Genomic DNA, 22250 nt, shown 5'->3' with positions numbered 1-22250 from the left:
CAAGCAATGCAGTATACACACACACCAGGGGGGTCAGACACACAGCCAGAATAACAGTATAGCTGACAGGGAATCCTAGTCTGGAGTGAGTATAAATACCCCTCCCAGATCCAAAGGGAGGCCAGCAAAATTAACCCTGAGAAAACAGGACATTAACCATGTCCTAACCATGACAACAATTTATTTGTGCAGAAGCCCATTTGTACTTTTTGCCTGGTCTTGGCCCAGGCATTACATTTACCCTGTATCAATAATGTTGCCTCTATATATTTACACTATGTGCACAATTATTAGGCAATTTGTATTTTTGATAATTCATTGTATTATTGAGCAACTAGAATGATGTCAGTCAATCCAGAAGTGTAATAAATCCAAAATCCGAAAGTGAGGATTTGTCTTTCTTTGGAGAATATCTATGAGTGAGCAACTATTACTGTGCAGAATTATTATACAACTAAATGAAAAACTAACTTTCCCATCTCAATTCTTTATAATCATTTGTTAAAGAGAGAATAGCATCCAAACTACTAAAATGTACAAAAATACATTTCTGACATTTCAAAAGTATATCAATGACCAATATAGCTACCCTTCTTTTCACTAACAGTCATAAGCCTTCTATCCATGGAATCTGTCAGCATCTTTATCTGTTGATAATCAACTTTTTAGGCAGCACCAACTACAGCCACCCAGTCATAGAGAGGTGTACTGTTTTCCTTCACTGTAAATCTTCCATTTAATAACGACCCACAAGTTCTTAATAGGGTTTAGGTTAGGTGAGGAAGGAGGCCATGTAATTATTCTTTTATCTTTAAGGCCTTTGTTTGCTATTCAGTCAGTGGAGTACTACCATGCATTCGATGGAACATTGTTCTGAGTAGAATCCATGGTTTTCTTGAAAGAATCAAACTTTTTCCTATACCATTCTTTGATGAAAGTGTCTTCTAAATACTGACAGTAGGTTTGTAAGTTGACTTTGCGCCCATCTTCAAACCAAACAAAGGTCAACTAGCTCATCTTAAATAATAGCAGTCCATAGCAACACACTACTTCCATCGTACTGGCGTTTGAGTCTTAGTGGAGGTAGTTGCTCGTTGCTGATCCATCCAGGGATCCATCCTTCTGATACATTAGTGGCACCATCATGTCATCACTAAAACCTTTGAAAAGTCAGTCTTCATATATTTCTTGGCTAAGTCTTGCCATTTCACGATATGTGCCTTGTTTAGTGGTGTTCCTGTCTCAGCCTTCTTACCTTTTCCTTGTCTCTAAGCACTGAACTCCTTGTACATATTTACACGCCATTGGGTTGCAGGTCTAGAAAATGACAGCATTGGTAATAATGGGTTCCTGGTCGCTTCATGATTGATTTCTTCTCATGTCTTTTTGCACAACTCATTTTGGTGACACTGTTAACTATTTACACAGAGAAAGGAGAAAGTTGTAAGAAACAAGTTTGCACCCCATGTTATAAAATAATCTTTAAAATAAGATCAAAATCAAAACAAGGTGCCTCATGGCAATAGGCTTGTAATCCTTAAATATATTTAGGTTAAAATTTTGACCTTTCATACAATTATTATTTGGATACAACACCTATAATGTAGCACCAGCCACCTATAATATTTATTTGGTCTTGATTCATAGCATGAAGCACTTTTGATTTAATTTTTCAATAGTGTAATTTTGAACCATATTCATATAGACTTGTGAGTGCAATATATGGTCTTCCACCACATTTGATTACATCAAACAATTGATTTCTATCTATACTTGCTACATGTGTGGTTTGGCTGTGTCCTATTATTTGTCAGGAGTCACCTTGTTTTGATTTTGATCTTATTTTAGGGTACTATTAATAAAAATTGGTTTTATTACATTGTCATCACTTTTCTGACTCTGGATTATAATCTATAATTCTAGAGCCTATGCAGAGCAATGGCATTCTGTGCCCTTTTTTTCACCACATATTCCTTTTATCATTGTGGCCAAAGACAGTGACATACCATTAATGGCGGCAGGCCATGCCACTGTTAAGGGTCCCGTAAGCCAGGGGGCGCCCGGTGTCAGTGCCCGCATTGCGCCACCCCTCTGCTCGTCACCACAGAATGATAGTGGTTGAAGCATTTGCTGTCGCTCCCTCCTCCATCATCATTGCTCATGCTGACTCCTAGAAGGGGGCCCAGCCATCAGCGCAAGTAATGATGATGGAGGAGGAAGCATCAGCATATGCTTCCACCCCCATCATTCTTCCTTGGCATCAGATGTGTCAAAGCAGCAGGTGCAATTACATCATTACAGTGTGACCATTGTTCTGACATGTCCGGCGCTTGACACCACAGGCTCGGCAGACCAGCGCTTCGGGAGGAATGAGGATAGGTGAGTATTGTATTTATTTATTTATTTATTTGAATCAGTGGCTGGTGGCCATAATAGCATATGGAGAAACATGGGAGGTGCATTATATTGTATGGAGGACCATAGGGGGTGCATTATACTGTATGGAGGACCATGAAGGATGCATTATATTGTGTGGAGGACCATAGTGAGTGCATTATATTATATGGAGGACCATGGCAAGTGCATTATACTATATGGAGGATTATAGGGCCATATTATACTACGTGGAGGATTATGAGGGGCACATTATATTATGTAGAAGGTTATGTGGGGCCGCTAAAATATTTGAAAGGTTATGTGGGTCCATTATATTGTATGCAAGCAAGTATACAGTGTAAAGGTTTGTGTGGGGTCCATCATACTGTGTGGAGGGCTAGTGTGGGCCATTATACAATATGGGGCTATTATTCTGTATGTTAGCCCATTATACTGCATAGAGTGCAGTGTGGGGGTCACAGTTAGGGGATCATACTGTGTTAGGGTCATCATACTTTTCCTTGGGAGTACAGTAGGGTCATTATACTGTGCATGTAAAGGCGAATGTGGAGGATTTTACAATGTGGTATCATAATGTGTTTGGGGGCACTGTTGTTGTCATCATACGTTATTAGGACAATGAAAGAGAAATCTAGGACTTCAGCAAGAGGAAAATTACTAAGTAAAAGCTGGAAAGTGGTAAGATATGCTCTTCTGTGACCCTGGCATTTTTTTTTTGGGGGGGTGGCAATTAGAATTTCTGCTATGGGCACCATGATTTCTATGTTCGCCCTTGGCCATACAGTTTTATTTTAACCTGAGTAGTCCACAGGACTTTTTTTTCCAAAAAGGATCAGGCTTGTTTAGATGTTCTAAAACATACTTCTGATCCTGAATTTTATGGTGAGGTTGCAGGAGAGGTTTTTGTCTGATGACTCTTCCATGTAGGCCATATTTGTACAGGTGTCTCAGAACAGTAGAAAAATATACTACATTTCCAGATTCTGCTAAATCTTTCTGAAGGTTTTTGCAGTCAAGTGAGGGTTCTGATATGCCTCTCTTGTAATTCCACAGGCAGTGTTCACTAAAATTTCATTAGATCTTCCCTATCTTAACCTCCACTGTTCTTGCTATCTGACATTTCTAAATTTCATTTGGAAGTAAGGAAAGGGAAACTTAAAAATGCTTCGCTATCGGCTTATAGTCTTTTCCTGCTTTCTCCTCCATTTTCATTTTCAGAGTGCTAGGCAGCTGCTTAGAAGAATCATGACTGCTGTTTTTTGGCAGAAGGTTAGATGAGACTGGGTTTTTATAAATCTGGGAAATTTGCATCACCTGGCTTTTCCTAACAATGATAGTGAGCAAGCCATAACCTTAACAGGCTAATTAAGGTCTTAAACATTAGTAAAAAATTATCTGAGCACACAATTCTCCAAGGGTAATTTTTAAAATGCAAAAAAATGAAAAAAAAAAATGTGTTCGTTTGCCTAAAATATAAAGGAAATGTATCATCTTTAACTTTAGGCCTTTTAGATATCATTTCATCTTCTACCTGCTTAACTGTTCAAATTCTAGGACTAATGTGTTTCGGCCAGAAACACGTCAGATTGGGCAATGTTTTTTAATTGTCTGGACAGTTTTTTTTAATCATGTGAAATCAAGTTACATATTTTTTATCCTTATGTCCATGTGGATCCTTTTCTTCCTCTTTTTGTTCACATAACCAGTAATTTTGACCAGGGGTGCCCAAACTTTTACATGCCACTACATGTAGATTTCCCATCAGAGAAATCAATAAGGGCAATATAATGTATCTGCCTGGGAGATTTAAATAATACAATAACACTAAATAATGAAAAATAGGATAACAGATAAATTAATTAATAAATAACAGGGACAATGAAGGTGCCTGAAACTACAGATCCCCATTTGTATCGCTGTTACCTAGCTAGATATCAGCAATACGCTTGGGGATCTGTAGCTTCAGGCATCCCGATTACTAATCCAGTAATAAAAAATAACAACAGCACACGCAGAAAACATAATTTATTTTAAAAAACACTTCAGGGCAATCAGGAAGAGTCAGGCCAAGCATCTCAAGTGATACGTCAATTCTGGGGTGGTTGCGGGCTTGTATTTTTAGGTTGGGAAGGGCCGAATAACCAGGGACCTTCTTTGCCTGATAATATAAGCCTGAAGGTGTCTGCTTTACCTTGGCTGGTTATGAAAATAGGAAGGACCTCATGTCATTTTTTTAAGTATTTATTTAATAGGTTTACTAAGGCTAAGCACCCTTTAGTGCCACATGAAAGGCAATAAAAGGTGCTACTTTATTGTATGTAGGGGGCTTGTGACATTACATATCTACAGGACATGCATCTATTCTATCTATCTATCAATCAATCAATCAATCTATCTATTCTGTTTATTCTATCTATCCTATTTTTTTATTCTATCTATATCTGGATATAAAATTGCTTTATTAGTTAGAGAATTAGCTTTAAATTACATACAGATTTACTGTTTTTAAGAAATGATGTTAGAAATGCATTTCATAAGGATTGCATATGTACTGTATGTCATACGAATATCATACAGATGCTAGTTGAGAAAAATTGCATTGTACTCTCCTGACACTCGCATGACACTCATACTACTTTTCTGGATCATCATTGGACAGTTTTTTTATATCCTAGTGAGACTCCAGCCTAATAATTCTTCACACGTTGATAAAGAGTGTTGATATTCTTAGTCCTTACAATCCTTCATTACATGAATACACATCACTCGATCTGATTCATCCAATAAGCATTCAAGTGTATACAGCTTGGAGATGGGAATTCTGCATAAAATTAATGATACTCAAAATACTCACTCGCCTAATAATTGTGCATAAACTGTATACTGTATGTTGGTGCTTGAAGATCCATCTTTTATTCCTGTTTTTTTTCTTAAATGATTGGTTGTGGAAGTCTAGACTGTATTTCTAATGTATCTTTTTGTAGGTACCTGGAATAATGACCAGAGTGATGATTTCTTCTTCAATAATGGCACAATGCTTCCCATCAGCAGCTCAGAAGAAGAGATATTCTACTATGGAATGGAGTGTAAGTAGTGCATTAGGCCTAGATTATTGTGCAGATTTCCATTGTAGGATTACCCGGTAATGTCTGATAGAGGAACATACAGTAGAATTAGAATTATATCCCAGCACATAGCCCCACTGTATATCATCTTTTAGCCAACTTGTTCTTTTGTATCTGAACAGGCACAGCAGAATTGTACAGAGGTTACCATGAAACTTTTTGCAGAGCTTTCAGTAAGAGCTACAAAACACAATTTCAGAGGGCTTGCTGGACACAGTTCTGCATAGTGTGGCCATGTGATAAACTCTGAAACTCCTCCTCCATACTCAGTGCTCACTGGACCTCCTCTTCGGACCAGCTGTAGCAGGGGCTCCATCCATCTCAGTGTAGAGCTAATATATACCATCATACAGGGGAAGTATGTGATGGAAGAGGGTTGGGACTTGGATCGGTAGAGGAAAGAGGTTAATGGAGACAGGTCTGTGGGGAAAAGCAAAATAGCCACCCATGAGTAGAGGTGAGGGAGAGAACAGCCATTTCCCCCTGTGTCTGCTAATCACCAACAGTGCCGCCTCTTCCTGAAATGTTACAGGCAGCTGAGCAGTCAAGATGGGGAGGATGTGCAAGGACTGTGATTAGTTGACAGGAAGTCTCCCATGTGTACAACCCTCACTCTGGCTGCTGATATCCAGCTTCAGCATTTCACTGTTGTTACTGGATACACAATGATAAAGAAGAGAGCAAGGATATGTCATGTGTGTGTCTAATGTGTATATATGGTTGTATGATTTGTATAAGTGCAAGTTATATGTACAGGGTGGGCCATTTATATGAATGCGCCTAAATAAATTGGGAATGGTTGGTGATGTAAACTTCCTATTTGTGGCACATTAGTATATTGGAGGGGGGAAACTTTTCAAGATGAGAGGTGACCATGGTGGCCATTTTGAACTTGGCCATTTTGGATCCAACTTTATTTTTTTCAATGGGAAGAGAGTCATGTGACACATCAAACTTATTGAGAATTTCACAAGGAAAACAATGGTGTGCTTGGTTTTTAATGTAACTTTATTCTTTCATAAGTTATTTACAAGTTTATGACCACTTATAAAATATGTTCAAAGTGCTGCCCATTGTGTTGGATTGTCAATGCAACCCTCTTCTCCCACTCTTGACACACTGACAGCAACACTGACAGTTTTTAGATGCTTTTAAACTTGTTGTTTGTCCTGGTTGTCTAATAAAGATTTATATTATTTCTATTGTATTGCATCAGGTGTGCACACCATTTTTTGATTGGTCTTTTCTCTCTCATGCCTAATATGTATATATTATTATTATTATTTACTTATTTAGCACCATTGATTCCATGGTGCTGTACATAAGAAGGGGTTACAAACAAATTACAGATATCACTTACAGTAAGGAAACTTACAATGATAGACTGATACAGAGGGGAGAGGACCCTGCCCTTTCAGGCTTACATGCTATAGGATGGTGGGGAAAGAGACAGTAGGTTGGTGGGTTGCAGCAGTTCCGCTGTTGGTTGAGGTGATATCTCCAGTAGTGGTGAGGCGGTAGCGGGGTCATTGCAGGCTGTAGGCTTTCTTGAAGATGGGCTTTCAGGTTACGTCTGAAGGATCTGAATGTGGTTGATAGTCAGACATGTTGGGCAAAAGAATTCCAGAGGATGGGGGCAATTCGGGGGGAAGTCTTGGAGGCGGTTGGGTGAGGAGCGAATAAGTGTGGAGGAAAGAAGGAGGTTTTGGGATGACCGTAGATTATGTGAGGGAAGGTATCGGGAGATTAGTTCAGAGACATATGGAGAAGGCAGGTTATAGATGGCATTGTAGGTCAGTATTAGTAATTTGAACTGGATATGCTGAGGGAATGAAAGCCATTGAAGAGATTTGCAGAGGGGAGAAGCGGAGGAGTAGCGAGGAGAGAGATGAATTAGTCGGGCAGCAGAGTTAAGGATGGACTGGAGAGGTGCGAGGGTGTTAGCAGGGAGACTACAGAAAAGGATGTTGCAGTAGTCAAGGCGGGAGATGAGGGCGTGCACAAGCATTTTATTAGATTGAGGGTTGAGGAAAGGATGAATTCTGGAAATATTTTTGAGCTGGAGGCGACAGGTGGTAGAAAGAGCTTGGTTGTGCGGTTTGAAGGACAGGGCAGAATCAAGGGTTACTCCGAGGCAGTGGACTTCCGGTACTGGGGAAAGCGTGATGTCATTAATTGCGATAGATGGGTCAGGTAAGGAAGATCTGTGAGATGGAGGAAAGATGATAAGTTCAGATTTGTCCACATTGAGCTTGAGGAAGAGAGAGGAGAAGGAGGATATGGCTGATAGATACGCCAGGATTCTGGACAGCAGAGAGGTGACGTCTGGGCCAGAGAGGTAGATCTGAGTGTCATCAGCATAAAGGTGGTACTGGAATCCATGGGACTTTATGAGTTGACCCAGGCCAAGGGTATAAATTGTGAAGAGTAAGGGTCCTAGAACAGAGCCTTGGGGGACTCCAACAGAGAGAGGGTGGGATGAGGAGGTAGTGTGAGAGTTTGAGACGCTGAATGTGCAGTTTGAAAGTTATGAGGAGATCCAGGATAGGGCGAGGTCTTTGATGCCAAAGGAGGAGAGGATCTGTAGTAGGAGGCAGTGGTCAACTGTGTCAAATGCAGAGGACAAGTCTAGAAGGAAGAGTATAGAGTATTGTCTGTTTGCTTTGGCTGTAAGTAGGTCATTAGTAATTTTAGTCAGGGCTGTCTCAGTGGAGTGATGGGGGCAGAAACCAGATTGTAGATTGTCAAAGAGCAAGTTAGATGAGAGGTGGGAGGAAACTTCAGCGTGGACATGCAGCTGCAGGAGTTTGGAAGCGAATGGGAGCAGTGATATTGGGCAATAGCTGGACATAGCCATTGGGTCGAGGGTTGGCTTTTTAAGGATAGGCGTGATTGTGGCATGTTTAAAAGCAGTAGGGAAGGTACCGGACGTTAGCGATAGGTTGAAGAGGTGGGTTAGGGATGGGATAAGTGTGGTGGTGAGGTTGGGTAGGAGGTGGGATGGGGTCAAGTGCACAGGTTGTGAGGTGCGATTTGGAGAAGAGGCAATTAAGCTCCTCTTCATTGATGTTGGTGAGGGAGGTTATGGGTTTTGGGCATTGGTCTGGTATACAAAGGGGTTGTGGTGGTTGAACAATGAAGACTTGGCTTGTTTGGTCGATCTTATTTTTGAAGTGTGTGGCAAAGTCCTGAGCAGAGATGAGGGTGGTTGGCGGAGGCAGTGGTGGGCAAAGGAGGAGGGAGTTGAAAGTTTTGAATAACTGTTTGGGATTGTAGGATAGGGAAGATATGAGGGTTGTGAAGTAGGCCTGTTTAGCAGAGGTGAGGGGAGATTTGAAAGCGAGTGTTGCCTGTTTGAATGCAGTGAAGTCATCTTGCGAATTTGTTTTCTTCAACGCCGCTCTGCAGCCCTGGACACTTGCGGGAGCTTTTTAGTGGTGTTATTGTGCCAGGGTTGTCTGTTGGTACGTCGCATTCTGCCATGAACGAGAGGGGCGACCATGTCAATAGTTGATGCGAGAGTGGCATTGTAGAAAGCAGTGGCACTGTCTGTGTTTTTGAGTGAGGATATGGATGCCAGTGGTAGAATAGAGTCAGAGAGTGCGTGGGTGTCTAGGTGTGCAAGGTTTCTGCGGGGGTTCGCATGTTGCTGGACATGGGTGCCAGGAGAGGAGGACAGGGATGAGGAAGTGAGTAGATGGAGGTCTGAGAGAAGGAGAGGGGAGGTGGTGAAGTTATAAAGATAGCAGAGGCGGGTGAAGACCAGGTCTAATGTGTATCCGTCTGTGTGGGTGGCTGAGGAGGACCATTGAGTAAGTCCAAAGAATGAACTAAGGGACAGGAGTTTGGAGGCTGCTGACTGAAGGGTATCAGTGGGGATGTTGAAGTCACCCATGATGACAGTGGGGATGTCAGTTGAAAGAAAGTGAAGAAGCCAGGTAGAGAATTGGTCAAAGAAGGCAGTGGTTGGGCCTAGAGGTCGGTATATGATGGCCACTTGGAGGTTGGAGGGAGAGTAGATGCGGAAAGAGTGGACTTCAAAAGAGGGGAGGATTAGGGAGGGAAGAGGTGGGATTGGGTTAAAGGTGTTGGAAGAAAGGCGAAGACCCACTTCTCCACTGTGTCTATTACCAGGGCGAGGAGTGTGGGTGAAGTGAAGGCCGCCGTAACACAGCGCAGCAGGGGAGGCAGTGTCAGAGGGTGTCAGCCAGGTTTCTGTGAGGCCGAGAAAGGCAAGATTGCAAGAGAGAAAGAGGTCATGAATCACATGAAGCTTATTGCAGATGGAGCGGCCATTCCTAAGTGCTCCAGAGAGAGGGAGCAGGGGGTTGGGTGTCAATGGCACGGGTTTTAGGCTGGAAGATTGCGGTAGTTCTTATTAGACAGGGAGTGGTAGGAAGGGGTAGTAATGGGGGTATGAGCTGTGGGGGTCCAGGATTGGGAGATATGCCGCCAGCAGTGAGGAGAAAGGGAGAGCAGGTGGGAGAAGGAGAGTGGGCAGCTTGTTTTATGTTTAATTAGGACAGATTTGAGGTTGAGGAGCAGTTCAGCAGAGGAGGTCAAGTGGGGAGGAAAGAGGGAAGGCGAGATGAATATTTGGTTAGAGGGTGTTGGGGTTTGGGTATAGCGAAGGAGAGTGAGCATTAAAGGAGCAAACACTGTGAGGGCATATGTAAGCATGGTGAATGAGCAGGAGGGTTAATAGAAAAGCTTGATCCAAGTAGTAAGAAGTGCTTACTCAGCAGACATACCAAAAAGAGACAGGTGTATAGTGTGGGGTCCTGACTCCTTCCGTGACTAACTGCCGTAGTAATAACTGCATCTTCACAATACTTTTGCTGCAGTGATACTTATGCTGCAGGGAGACACGTGCCTGTCCCCGCACATGTGCCCCCCCTAGGGGTATCTAAATGTAACACCTGCACAGGGAACTGTCATAGCAGCTACCGGTATACTGGAGCTTACAGACACTAAGAAGAGTTTTGCAGCGGCTGTTAAACAGGGACCTACAGACATTAACCATTTTTTCACTGAGCGGCAGTGGACTACAATTCCCAGGGACCCTTGTTTCAGTCAGATGACAAGGCTTGGAAGGACAGAGGGAGAGAGAGTGGATTGGAGGAGGAGGGACATGGGGAGGGGGCTGGGAAGAAAGTGAAAGTAAATGTTCAGAGGAGAGAGAGCGTGGCAGCTTGCTATGAGAGACAGAGCAGTGTGGATCTGCATTCTTCTACGCTGCAGAGTGTGGCGGCCCCCGCTGAGATACCCGCGCTGCTGGAGAGAGCAAAGATCCAGAGAGTTCTGACGGCACTCCCACCGTATAAAGGCCTAAATCCTGCCACCCCCAGCTGGTGTCCAGAGAATCTTCCGACCGTTTGAGACACACAGTGAGTGCTCTTCTGAAACTTGTGGTTCTACCAGCGCTATTTACAGTGAGTACACTACAACCCAGACTATTGACAGTAATATTCATCTAAGTGCACCCACGGTTCTACTTTGCGCACCAACATCCGCGGCAACTGGGCCCCAACGTTTGGACTGAGTTAATACAAAAGAGGGGGAACCTGCTACGTTATATTTGCCGGGTCGGAGTAGAAGTAGACTGTGATGTGTATATGACTTTTATAGAGCACCGTTAATTGTATTGTATGTTATTCCTTTAAACCCACCTCAATTCTGCTGCATAGCAATACATCTGCTAAACGGTTTTACTCCTGTTCCCTGAGTGTGTGTACTGAGCTGTGGCAGGGGTTTCCCCGAATCAGCCCCTGGCAGAAGATAACTGTCCTTCTGCAGCCCCAGAGAGAGAGCTTCAATCAAGATTTGGGTGGAGGCACAGCGCCCTAGAGAGGTGAGACCCCCCTTAACACCCAGTGTACTGTGGTAGCACTAAAGGGGTGTTACATAAATATATAGGTCTGAATAGAGGCTCAGGTGAGAGGGATTGTGGGAACTGATTTGGGATTAATTGCCTAGCACACCAGGGGTAGTTATTCAATCAAAGGCACAGGGCCTGGCAACAGCCATATGCTAGTAACACCTTACACCTGATAACATCTCTACTGGCCCCACTGCTGGATATACAGCAGTAAAGGGCCCGTTACATACAGCAATCTCGCTGTGACACATCAGCGATCTCTCCAGCGAGATCGTTGTGTGTGACATCCAGCAGCGATCGGCCTCCCTGCCGGATATCGCTGATCGTGCTGGATTGTCCTGGGCCATTTTTTCATCGCTGGTCTCCCACTGGCCAGCACACATCGCTGCGTGTGGCAGCAGGAGCCAGCGATGAGCGATGCTGCACGCTGGTTACCAATGTAAACATCGGGTTTCTAAGGGCTGCGGGGCCCTTAGAAACCCAATGTTTACCCTAGATACCAGCGTGCACTGCAGGCAGGGTGGGAGGTGGAGGCAGAGCGGCGCACAGTAAGGGGGCCGGATTGGGGGTGGTCCACTGGTTACCGCGACCAGACGAGGCAAAGACGAGACGGAGGCAGATTTCAGTTGTAACAGGTCCGAGTTTATTAGCCGTCCTCCTGACAACAGTAGCCACACACCGCAGCACCTTTACAGCTCTCCATATCCAGGCCCGGGTACCTTCACCTTTCCTTCAGTCGTGGTGACGTTTCTCGCGGATCTTTCACTGGGGCTGTCCTAGACCAATCTACCACCAGCGCTTCACCTGCCCGAGGTCGTCATCCAATCGGTACCCCCGGGGCCTCGTCTGTCCTGCAGTACGTCGTGTCAGGGCCACCCCCCTGACTGTCTTCCGCACCAGTTCTCTGCTTGGGAACCAGCAGTCCACCACCAGTGGTGGCGTGGACGCGCTCATCTCTGTCGACATGGTGGCTTCGCTCCATCCGGCCCCCAGCTACTGCAGCTCCAACCGCAGGTGAGGGACTGGGGTCATTGACCGATGAGAAGCGGAGCGGCGAAGCTGGGGCCTGCTAGTGTGGATGGCAGACGGCTCCGCAGAGGTGGCGGAGCCCGATGACCCGGCCGAAGCCGCAATCTGGAGTGGGGCTGGAGCAGCCGCGGACCTTGTTGGGCAGGCTGCAGCCGCGGTATGGAGTGCGGCAGAGGCGGCTCCGGGTATCGGTGAGCAGGCCGCAGCTGGAACCATGAGCGAGGCAGAGGCGGCCGCAGGTGCTGCCGGGTAGGCCGCGGCCGGCGCCGCAAGCGAACCAGAGGCGGCCGCGGAGCAGGCCGCAGCCAGGGCCAAAGATGGAGTAGCGGCGGCTGTCAGCAAGGAGGCCGCGGAGACAGACAGCCCAGCCTCCGTGGCGGACTGGAGCAAGGTCGCGGCAGGTCGAGACAGGTAGGCCACCACCGGGGTGTGAAGTGCGGCAGCAGTGGCCGCTGGTCTGCTCCGCGCCGGCGACGCGGGCCGGGGCACCGCCGGACGCGGCGCGGGGTCATCGACGAGGCATTGGTCGGCCCTACGGGGGCCGCAGAGTCTTCGGGAGCATGGGGTGTGGGAACGGGACCTGCCTGTGGGGCAGCTGGCCAAGCCGGGGGAACGCTCACCTTCCCCGGCGCCGCAGCTCCTTCCAAGCCGTTCCACCGTTCTCCCAGGGGTCGGTGCGGGAGTCACTGATCTCCGCTGCTCCTCCGCAGCTCCCGGTCCCGCCATTGGAGGTCTACTGCTGTTCTTCATCCCACCATCCGGCAGGACAAGCCTCCAGGCCCGATAGTTCCGCAGAGGGGGTCGGTAGCAGTTCCCCCAGCGGCTGCCCCGGGTAGTCCAATTCAGTGCCAACCTCCTCCTGCCCGGTAGTCACCAGCGCTGGAGAGGCACAGAGTCTTTTTTGGGTTTTCCTCTGATGATTCCAAACACAGTCCCAATTTGTATTCCACTCGGGCACCATCTTGCAAAGTTTCTTTCCCGGTCCGGATCCTCTGATGACATCCAATGGTCCGGAACAAAGTCTCAATGTTGTAATCCACAGGTGGAGCAATCCAAGTCCTTTTGGGCTCTCCAGGCGCAGGCCTGCCGCGGAAGATGTCGTATTAGGGGCGGCGATCCTGCCAACTACGCCAAATGTGGTAAGGGGGCCGGATTGGGGGGTGATCCACTGCTTACCGCGACCAGATGATGCAAAGACGAGACGGAGGCAGATTTCAGTTGTAAGAGGTTCGAGTCTATTGGCTGTCCTCCTGACAACCGTAGCCACACACCGCAGCACCTTTACAGCTCTCCCTATCCAGGCCCGGGTACCTTCACCTTTCCTTCAGTCGTGGTGACGTTCCTCACGGATCTTTTGCTGGGGCTGTCCTAGACCAATTTACCGCCAGCGCTTCACCTGCCCGAGGTTGTCGTCCAATCGGTACCCCTGGGGCCTCGTCTGTCCTGCAGTACGTCGTGTCAGGGCCACCGCCCTGACTGTCTTCTCCTGTTAGTCCCCTGGTCGAGCTCTTCACCGTTCTCCATCTTCTGTCCTGAGTCTTCCTCTGCTGAGCTCCTCCCGGGACTAACCTAACCTCTGGAACCCCAACCAGTCCTATTTATCCCCTCTCTCACTGGGAATTTCCCTCCTGGGTTCCTATCTCCCCGCCCCCCATGACTAAGCAGTTTCTATAGCCGTAAGCTAATGTTAAGTCCTGAACTACACTCAACCTGCCATCTTGTGGTCAATTCTCGGTACTGCACTACCTTTTCTGTCTTTCCCTGCTGTTACCTTTCTGTCATTGCCAATCTCCGTCTGTAGTGCACAAATCGTCCCCTCTTACTTCCAGTCAAGTCTGTCCATCAAGTCACCTTCCCCACACAGATAAGTGGCAGCATACTTTTTGTGAGAGGCTAGGATCAAGTCCATGGCCCTCTGAAAGGTAGCTGGGGCTCCCTGCAGACTGAACGGCATCCTGTTGAATTGAATTTCACCCATCAGGCATAGAGAAGGACATCTTTTCCTTGGCACTTTGGGACAGGAGAATTTGCCATTACTCTTTTGTTAGGTCCAGGGAGGTGATATATCTGGGTGACCCTCTCAATGAGATCATCAACCTGGGGCATCGGATAAGTGTTGAACTTGGACACCTCATTTATCTTCCTGTAGCTGTTACACTATTCGGCATCAGCACAAGGACAACGGAACTGGAAAAACTGCTTTTTGACTTCTCGATGATGCTCAACACTCTCCTCACTTCCTTGGAGATCACCTCGCAGTGGGTTTCAGGAAATCGATACAGCTTTTTGTTTACCCACACATGTGATTCCATCATGATATCATGATCCACGACCTGCGTACAACCTGGCAATTCCGAAAACAGGTCCCGGCCTGTTGAAGCAGCTCTCTATACTGCTGTTTTTGAGCTGATGGTAGTGTTTCTTCAATTGTGACATCCTTGACACTGGTTTCAGGATTGGCCCCCAGGCACGCAGCTTCCACCGGTTCCCTCCCTCACCATGATTTGAGCAGATTAATGTGTAATACCTGGTACGGCTTTTTCTTGGTTGGTGGAAATGTAGTTGATGTCACTCTACTTTTTAACCTCCAGGTATGGCCCTTGCCACTTGGCCAGAAGCTTACTTTCCACTGTGGAAATAAACAGCAACAGTCTCTCTGCCCAATTGTAGACCCTAGCCTAGGCCTCTTGTACTTGAAGGAGGCTCTCCTTCACAATCGGCATCACATTTGTGATTCGGTCCTACATCTGGGCCACAAGCTCAATGATGCTCCAGTGGGGTATAACCTCTACTTCCAAGGTCTCCTTTGCAATATCTAGAAGTCACCAAGGGTGCTGTCCGTATAGCAGCTCGATTGTTGAATACCGCCCTAGAAGCCTGTGGGACTTCACTGATAGAGAACTAAAGGTAAGGCAGTAGGCAATCCTAGTCTCGACTCTCCTTCTCTATGACCTTCTTATGCATGAATTAGAAGGCCTTGATGAACTTCCCCACCAGGCCATCCGTCTGTGGATGCTACACCGACGTCCGGAGTTATGTAATCTGGAGAGCCTTACACAATTTCCTCATCACTTTGGACATAAAATAAGTTCCTTGGTCCATCAGGATCTCCTTTGGCAGACCCATTCAGAAGAAAATATAGACTAGCTCTCAGTTTATTCTCCTGGAGGAGGAGTTTCTTAGTGGTACCACCTACTGGTATCATTTTGTATAGTCCATCACCATTAGGATGTATTGATGCACCCTGGTGGACTTAACTTGGGGCTCTACAAGGTCTATGGAAATCCAGTCAAATGGGACCTCTATAATGGGCAACTGAACTAGGGGACTTCAGAAGTGGTAAACGAGAGTAGTTACCTGACACGTATTGCAAGACTGGCAGTAGGTGCTAACAATCTCTCTGTGATGTCCAGGCCAGTAGAACCTCTGAATGACCCATTCTTGAGTTTTGTTTTCTACCAGATGCCCACTCAAGACATGAGAATAGGCCAGGACTAGTACCCTACTCTATAAGGACCTGGTACTAACAACTGTTCTACCACTTCCTCTCTTAGTTTAGCGACACAATATAGCAGCTCTTCATTTAAAGCGAAATGTGGAAACCTGGTGTGGCTCCTGACTCTTGATCAACCACATTTATCACAGTTACATTGTCAAATGCCCCTGTTAGAGTAAGATCCCGCATTTGAGCAGCTCCAAAATTTCCCCCAGAAATCCCCAGTTCAAGAATCTCAACCTCATTAGTCGCTTTCTCATTGTCATCACCAGCAAGGACACACAGGGAGAACTCATTCGCCTCCGACTCCGACTGTGGATTCATCATGATGGAACCAGCTCCTGTCTGAGTCACCTGGCACTTCTGCATTCTGTCCCAAAACAAACTATTATCACTGGATGTAGTAGGTCTTTAACCACCTCAACAGCATGGGTCTCAGCCCCACAGTTCATTTTTATACACTCTGGCAACGGGGTAGTCTTTGATGTTCCTGTGAATACAGCGGACACCCACGTGTTTTCCAGGGATCAACTGGTGGGGAAATGTGGCACTTACCAGAGTCATCAATATCCCTGAGTTCTGACACTAGTACCCTATGTATTGTTATGGGACATGCCTGTGGACTCTCATCGGATTCATAGTCCACACTGCAGGAAAGGTAGGCACATACAGCGTGTCACCATGCTACTGTTATAAAATTCTGAGGCAGCTATGGGTTCAAAACACTCGCTGCACCCCTATATGAGTTCCTTGAATGGCCTAGTTTCCAAAACGGGGTCACTTTTAAGGGGTTTCTGCTGTTGTCACATGTCAGGGGCTCTTCAAATGTGACATGGCATTCACAATCTATCCCAGGCAAATAGCACTGTTTCCTTTCCTAGCCCTGCCATGTGTCCAAGCAGAAGTTTTTGACCACATATGGGGTATATTCGCGTTCAGAGCAAATTGTGCAACAAATTATAGGGTTCGCTTTCTCCTATGTTGTGAAAATTACAAATTTGGGGCTAAAACAACATTTTCATAAAAAAATTGAAAATTTTCAAAATGACGACCTAATGTTATCAAATAATGTGTATTACCTGTGGGTTCAAAATGCTCATGATACTCTTGGTTAAAATCCTTGAGGGGTGTTTTTTCCAAAATGGGCTCACCATTTAGACACCTCAAGGGCTCTCCAAACATACGCATTCCACCAAAGTGCATGTTCCAAAACATCACTCCTTCCTTTCTGAGCCCTACCATGCGCCCAAACAGTGGTTTTCCTCCACATATGGGGTATTGTCGTATTCAAGAGAAATTGCACAACAAATTTTGGGATCTATTTTCTCCTGTTACCCTTGTGAAAATAAATAATTTGGGGCTAAAATTACCTTATTTTTCAGACTATAAGAAGCACCGGACCATACGACGCACCCAGGTTTTAGAGGAGGAAATTAGGATAAAAAAATTAAGGCAAAATATATGGTCAATTCTGTACTTAATTTCCCCATCCTTAAATACATGGCTCCCTCATCCCTACCCTGGTATGCATGGCCCCCTCATCCCTATCTTGGTTTGCATGGATCACTCATCCCTATTCTGGTATACAATGGCCCTCTCATCCCTATCCTGGCAGGAATGGTCCCCCTCATCCCTATCCTGGCAGAAATGAATGCACTCATCCCTATCCTAATATGCATGGCCCCATCCCTATCCTGGTATGCAAGGCCCCCATTTAGTCCTAGTATGCATGGCCCCATCCCTATCCTGGTATGCAGGACCCTCATCTCGTCCTAGTATGCATGGCCTCCATCCTTATCCTGGTATGCATGGCCCCCATGAATACTCACTGCTCTCTGCATGCACAGTCCCAGCGTGGGTCGTGAGTATTCTGGCAGCTGCTCTTCAGCTTGCAAGCAGCGCACGATGTTCCTGCCATGCGCTGCTTACAAGCTTAAAGCAGCTGCTGGCATCAGAACAAGATGCTGCAAGTGAGCGCTGGAAAGGTAAGTTTAGTGGTTAGTTTTTTTAATGTTTTCTGATGGGGCCATGCATACCACGATGGAGGTGGGTGGGAGACAATCATAAGGATGGGGCCATGCATACCAGGACTGGGCTTGGGGGCAATCATACCGAGACGCTATTAAAGAGAAATGAATATTCATTGCCCTCCACGCCCATAGATGAATATTCTTTTGGCGTTAAAACAGTCATTGCAAGTAAATATCAGGACAGAGTTTGATAAGAGAGGCATTGCTGAAATCTGGGTTATAACTCCTACTTCATGCTTTCTTCATATTACATAGAGAAAATCTACTGTCAGATTGCTCTTAGTAAAATTTCCAGTGGTGACCAAAAAATGGCAATGTTTACAAGCTTTTCCTTCTGGCCAGGATCGCTGGAGCGCAATGTTTTCTTCTTATACCATCAAATTTTAGTTCCACTGCACATTCAATGATATAGAGACAAAGCTGCCTCATATATCAGCATTGTGAGCTTACAGATGGGGCTAGTAGCATCACAATATCATATGTCTCAACTATCAATCAGCACCTAGCACCCACCTCCCCAGCAATTAAGAAACTATGAGTATGGGAAGTGGTGGGTTTCTGCTGAAGAAGATATCTTAAACACATTTCCACCAAACCATATTGTAAGTATTGTATTGTGTTATGTTCAATGGGTATATTGGGAATAATTTCCAACTAAAACTAAACACCAGAGCCTGAAAAGTCAGACACACACTATCACAGCAATGTTATTAAAATATAAGAGAAGAATATGACCTGTCGCTCATCTTCATTAATTGCTTTCAAAATTCTATCAAAACAAACTTTTGATATGTTATAGATAAACAAAGATAGATGCAGCCGGCCACTGAATTCATTCTTCCTGCTGCTTGGGCATTATGAATCAGATGACAGGTTCACTTTAAAATGAAAATCCTGTTGTTTTTTAAATCAAACTTTCATAGATGAAATGATAGCTGCAATGTCACCGACTATTAGAGAAATACGCCAACAAGAGGTGACAAAAATGAAATTCAGAATCAGTGACTAATATGAATCCTAGTATATATTATAGAGCTGTAGAGCTGAATCTGTGGAAGACCTGTGATTACAGTTCTCTAATGATCCAGTGTCACACAGTCCGGCATAGATGGGAATAATTGGGCAGATTTCTCACTCAGGTACATTATATTTATAAGTTCTGTAAAATAGTGCAAGTTGTCTCTTGAGATGTATGTCTCTGTCATGCAGGGGAAGTCAACGAGACGAGCTTGTTTAAAGAGCCACACACACAAGGAAAAGACTCATTCATACCAGTTTTCTTCGATGATTTGAAAGATAAATATAAAGATGAGTATGAAGAAGTGGAGGAGGCGTGTGGTAGTAAAACTGAATGTATATATGATGCCCTGGTCACAAATAATAGAAAACTCGGCTTAGCTACAAAGGATGTATCATTACAACTCGAAGAAACCAATATCACTTTAAGTAAGTCTCTTAACTCAAACATTTTTTTGCTATCCTTTTTTAAAATTTCTGCATTAGACATATTGTTTCTCAAAGATAATACAATGTATATCTTGAACTGTCCTTCCACCTTCGGCCTGGGACAGCTCATAGAATCCCATGGTTTGCAGTATCACCTCTACGCCGATGACACGCAGATCTACCTAACTGGACCTGACCTCATCTCCCTACTGACCAAAATCCCACAATGTCTGTCTGCTATCTCAGCCTTCTTTTCTGCTTGCTTTCTCAAACTGAACATGGACAAAACAGAATTCATCATCTTTCCCCCATCTCGCTCTACGCCTCCATGAGACCTATCCATCGATGTCAATGGCTGCTCGCTTTCCCCAGTCCCGCACGCTCGGTGCCTTGGGGTGATCCTCGACTCTGCCCTCTCTTTCAAACCACATATCCAAGCCCTTGCTTCCTCCTGCCACCTCAAACTCAAAAATATTTCCCGGATCCGCGCATTCCTCAACCATGAAACCACGAAAACACTAGTGCATGCCCTTATCATCTCCCGCCTCGACAACTGCAACCTCCTACTCTCTGGCCTCCCCTCTAGCACTCTGGCACTACTCCAGTCCATCCTACACTCTGCTGCCCGACTAATCCACCTGTCTCCCTGCTATTCCCCAGCCTCCCCCCTATGCCAGGCCCTTCACTGGCTTCCTATTGCCTAGAGGCTCCAGGTCAAAACCCTATCCATGATATACAAAGCCATTCACAACCTATCTCCTCCATACATCTGTGACATGGTCTCCTGGTACCTACCCGCACACAACTTTTGATCCTCTCAAGATCTCCTTCTCTACTTCCCCCTTATCTCTTCTTCCCACATCTGCATACAAGACTTCTCCCATGCTTCCCCCATACTCTGGAACTCTCTACCCCAACACATCAGACTCTCACCAACAACGGAAACCTTCAAGAAGAACTTGAAGACCCACCTGTTTCGACAAGCCTGCAATGATCCTCAGTCTACTGAACCACCGCACAACCAGCTCTACCCTCCCCTAGTGTATCCTCACCCATTCCTGTAGACTGTGAGCCCTCGCGGGCAGGGTCCTCTCTCCTTCTGTACTTGTGTGTCCCTTGTCTTACACATGTTTATTGTACCTGTCCATATTTCCCCTTTTCACATGTAAAGCGCCATGGAATAATTGGCGCTATATAAATGTATTATAATAATAATATATTGTACTGCTTTCTTCCTTTGGCTTTAAATTACTTATTACAGGAAGCGATGGCACCTATGACACATTATGTAGATACAGTATTCACATGGAAAGTCAGAAATCATTGCTGTGATAAGGGAGAAAGGAAAACAAAATGTCTGTGCAAAAATGTAGAGAAGCAATGACCCCTGGCTTGAGTATGGATTGCAGTAATGATGGGGATTTTACTTCTGTAACATAGACGATAACTGGGGAAACGATTATTCTCAGACTTAGTACATAGTGTTGTTTTGTAAGATAATAATTCACACTAAAAGATCATATTCTACATTCAATAGCAGCTCCATATATTGCCTCATTCTCCTTGTGTTTGTAATGACCAGAGGTCTTAATAAGATCCACTGGGTCACAAACAAAGACTGAGGCAGAAATAACAATACTGTCTTTACTAAAATGACAGTTGGAGTGAGATCTAGTATTGAAGAAAAGAGACTGAAATTCCCTTTTTAATTACACTCACTCAGCCAGAGCTGAAATCAGTGTGCCAATCCCAAAGTTTCCGCTTTCAGTGTGTTACACTGAGATTTGGAATAAATTTACCTGTCCAAAAGGTCAAACCCAGTACTAAGAAAACAGGTGTAAATTGAATGAGGTGGTATTATGGGACCCCTTGGGATGGCACACTGAGTATGAACCATTCAAAACCCACAATAACAATACATATAAATGTAACAGAAGTTCTTAAACACTTAATCTAGGGATACCTGGGTATCTATTACTACGGTACCATTAACCTGAGTCTCAACTCAGGCATATAATTTGCATCAGCTGCAGCCAGTCCCAAAATCTTCAGCATTAAAACAACCACAGGAAAACAAGGTTCAGCATCTTCTCAGCCGATGCCGAGCACACACACCGGGGACTTATAAGTCTGAAGCCTCAGGTTACGGTAAGGGATAGCACTTCAACGGGGCTTATCAGTTCACTTTCTTACATGTTTTCAGATGCTGCTGCTCCATCAATTACTGGAAATTTGACTATTGAAGCCTTTATACATAGTACTGTTACAGTACAGTATACAGCCACTGGTACAGGAGTGGTCTTCTCTGCGGATCCTGATACAAATACAGATATTAATCTGACCGGTGAGTGATAATTCTCATTTCACATCACATGTATGATCCAATATTGCTTTTTGCAGAAATTCTTTTAATACAAACAATTTATTAAATCGTAACAAAAGTGCCAAGATTTTTTGATTACAGTGCTGATAAAGACTTAAATGTCTTTATTGCTACAGATTACAAACTAACCCTAAGCAATAATGTGTTACTCAACTCCCTCTGCTCATTCTTCTATTGTCCATATGTTATTGTGAAGGCAGCAGATGATTACAATCTATGGCTACACAGTTTTTTTTTCCAGGCTATAACCATAGAGACTTAAAGGGGTGGTCTGAAGTCAAAGTAATTTTCATTATGAATCCCTATCTATTTGATGCCACAAAGTACACTAATTTCTAATATTAAAAAAATCCATGCCATATCCTAATTACATTATCTATATGCTTTTATATTTTTTCCCTACTCCCTTCCTGATGATGCTTTGTTTCAGAATCCCAGCGCATGCTGTGTCATAAGAGGTTTAATA

General features: G+C 44.9%; 1 protein-coding gene across 1 annotated transcript in view; it reads left to right on the top strand.

Moving 5' to 3' along the window:
• The window catches only part of LOC141100758 (uncharacterized), a 450303-nt gene that overhangs the window by 161813 nt on the left and 266240 nt on the right, over nt 1–22250 (top strand). Inside the window, 3 exon segments of the mRNA XM_073589442.1 lie at nt 5382–5483; nt 19165–19401; nt 21605–21745. Coding sequence (XP_073445543.1) covers nt 5382–5483; nt 19165–19401; nt 21605–21745 — 480 coding nt within the window.

The sequence above is a fragment of the Dendrobates tinctorius genome, unplaced genomic scaffold, assembly GCF_039654945.1.
Source record: "Dendrobates tinctorius isolate UK_male_01 unplaced genomic scaffold, ASM3965494v1 ptg000107l, whole genome shotgun sequence".
Lineage (NCBI taxonomy): Eukaryota > Metazoa > Chordata > Amphibia > Anura > Dendrobatidae > Dendrobates > Dendrobates tinctorius.
This window is presented reverse-complemented; position numbering and strand designations above follow the sequence as displayed.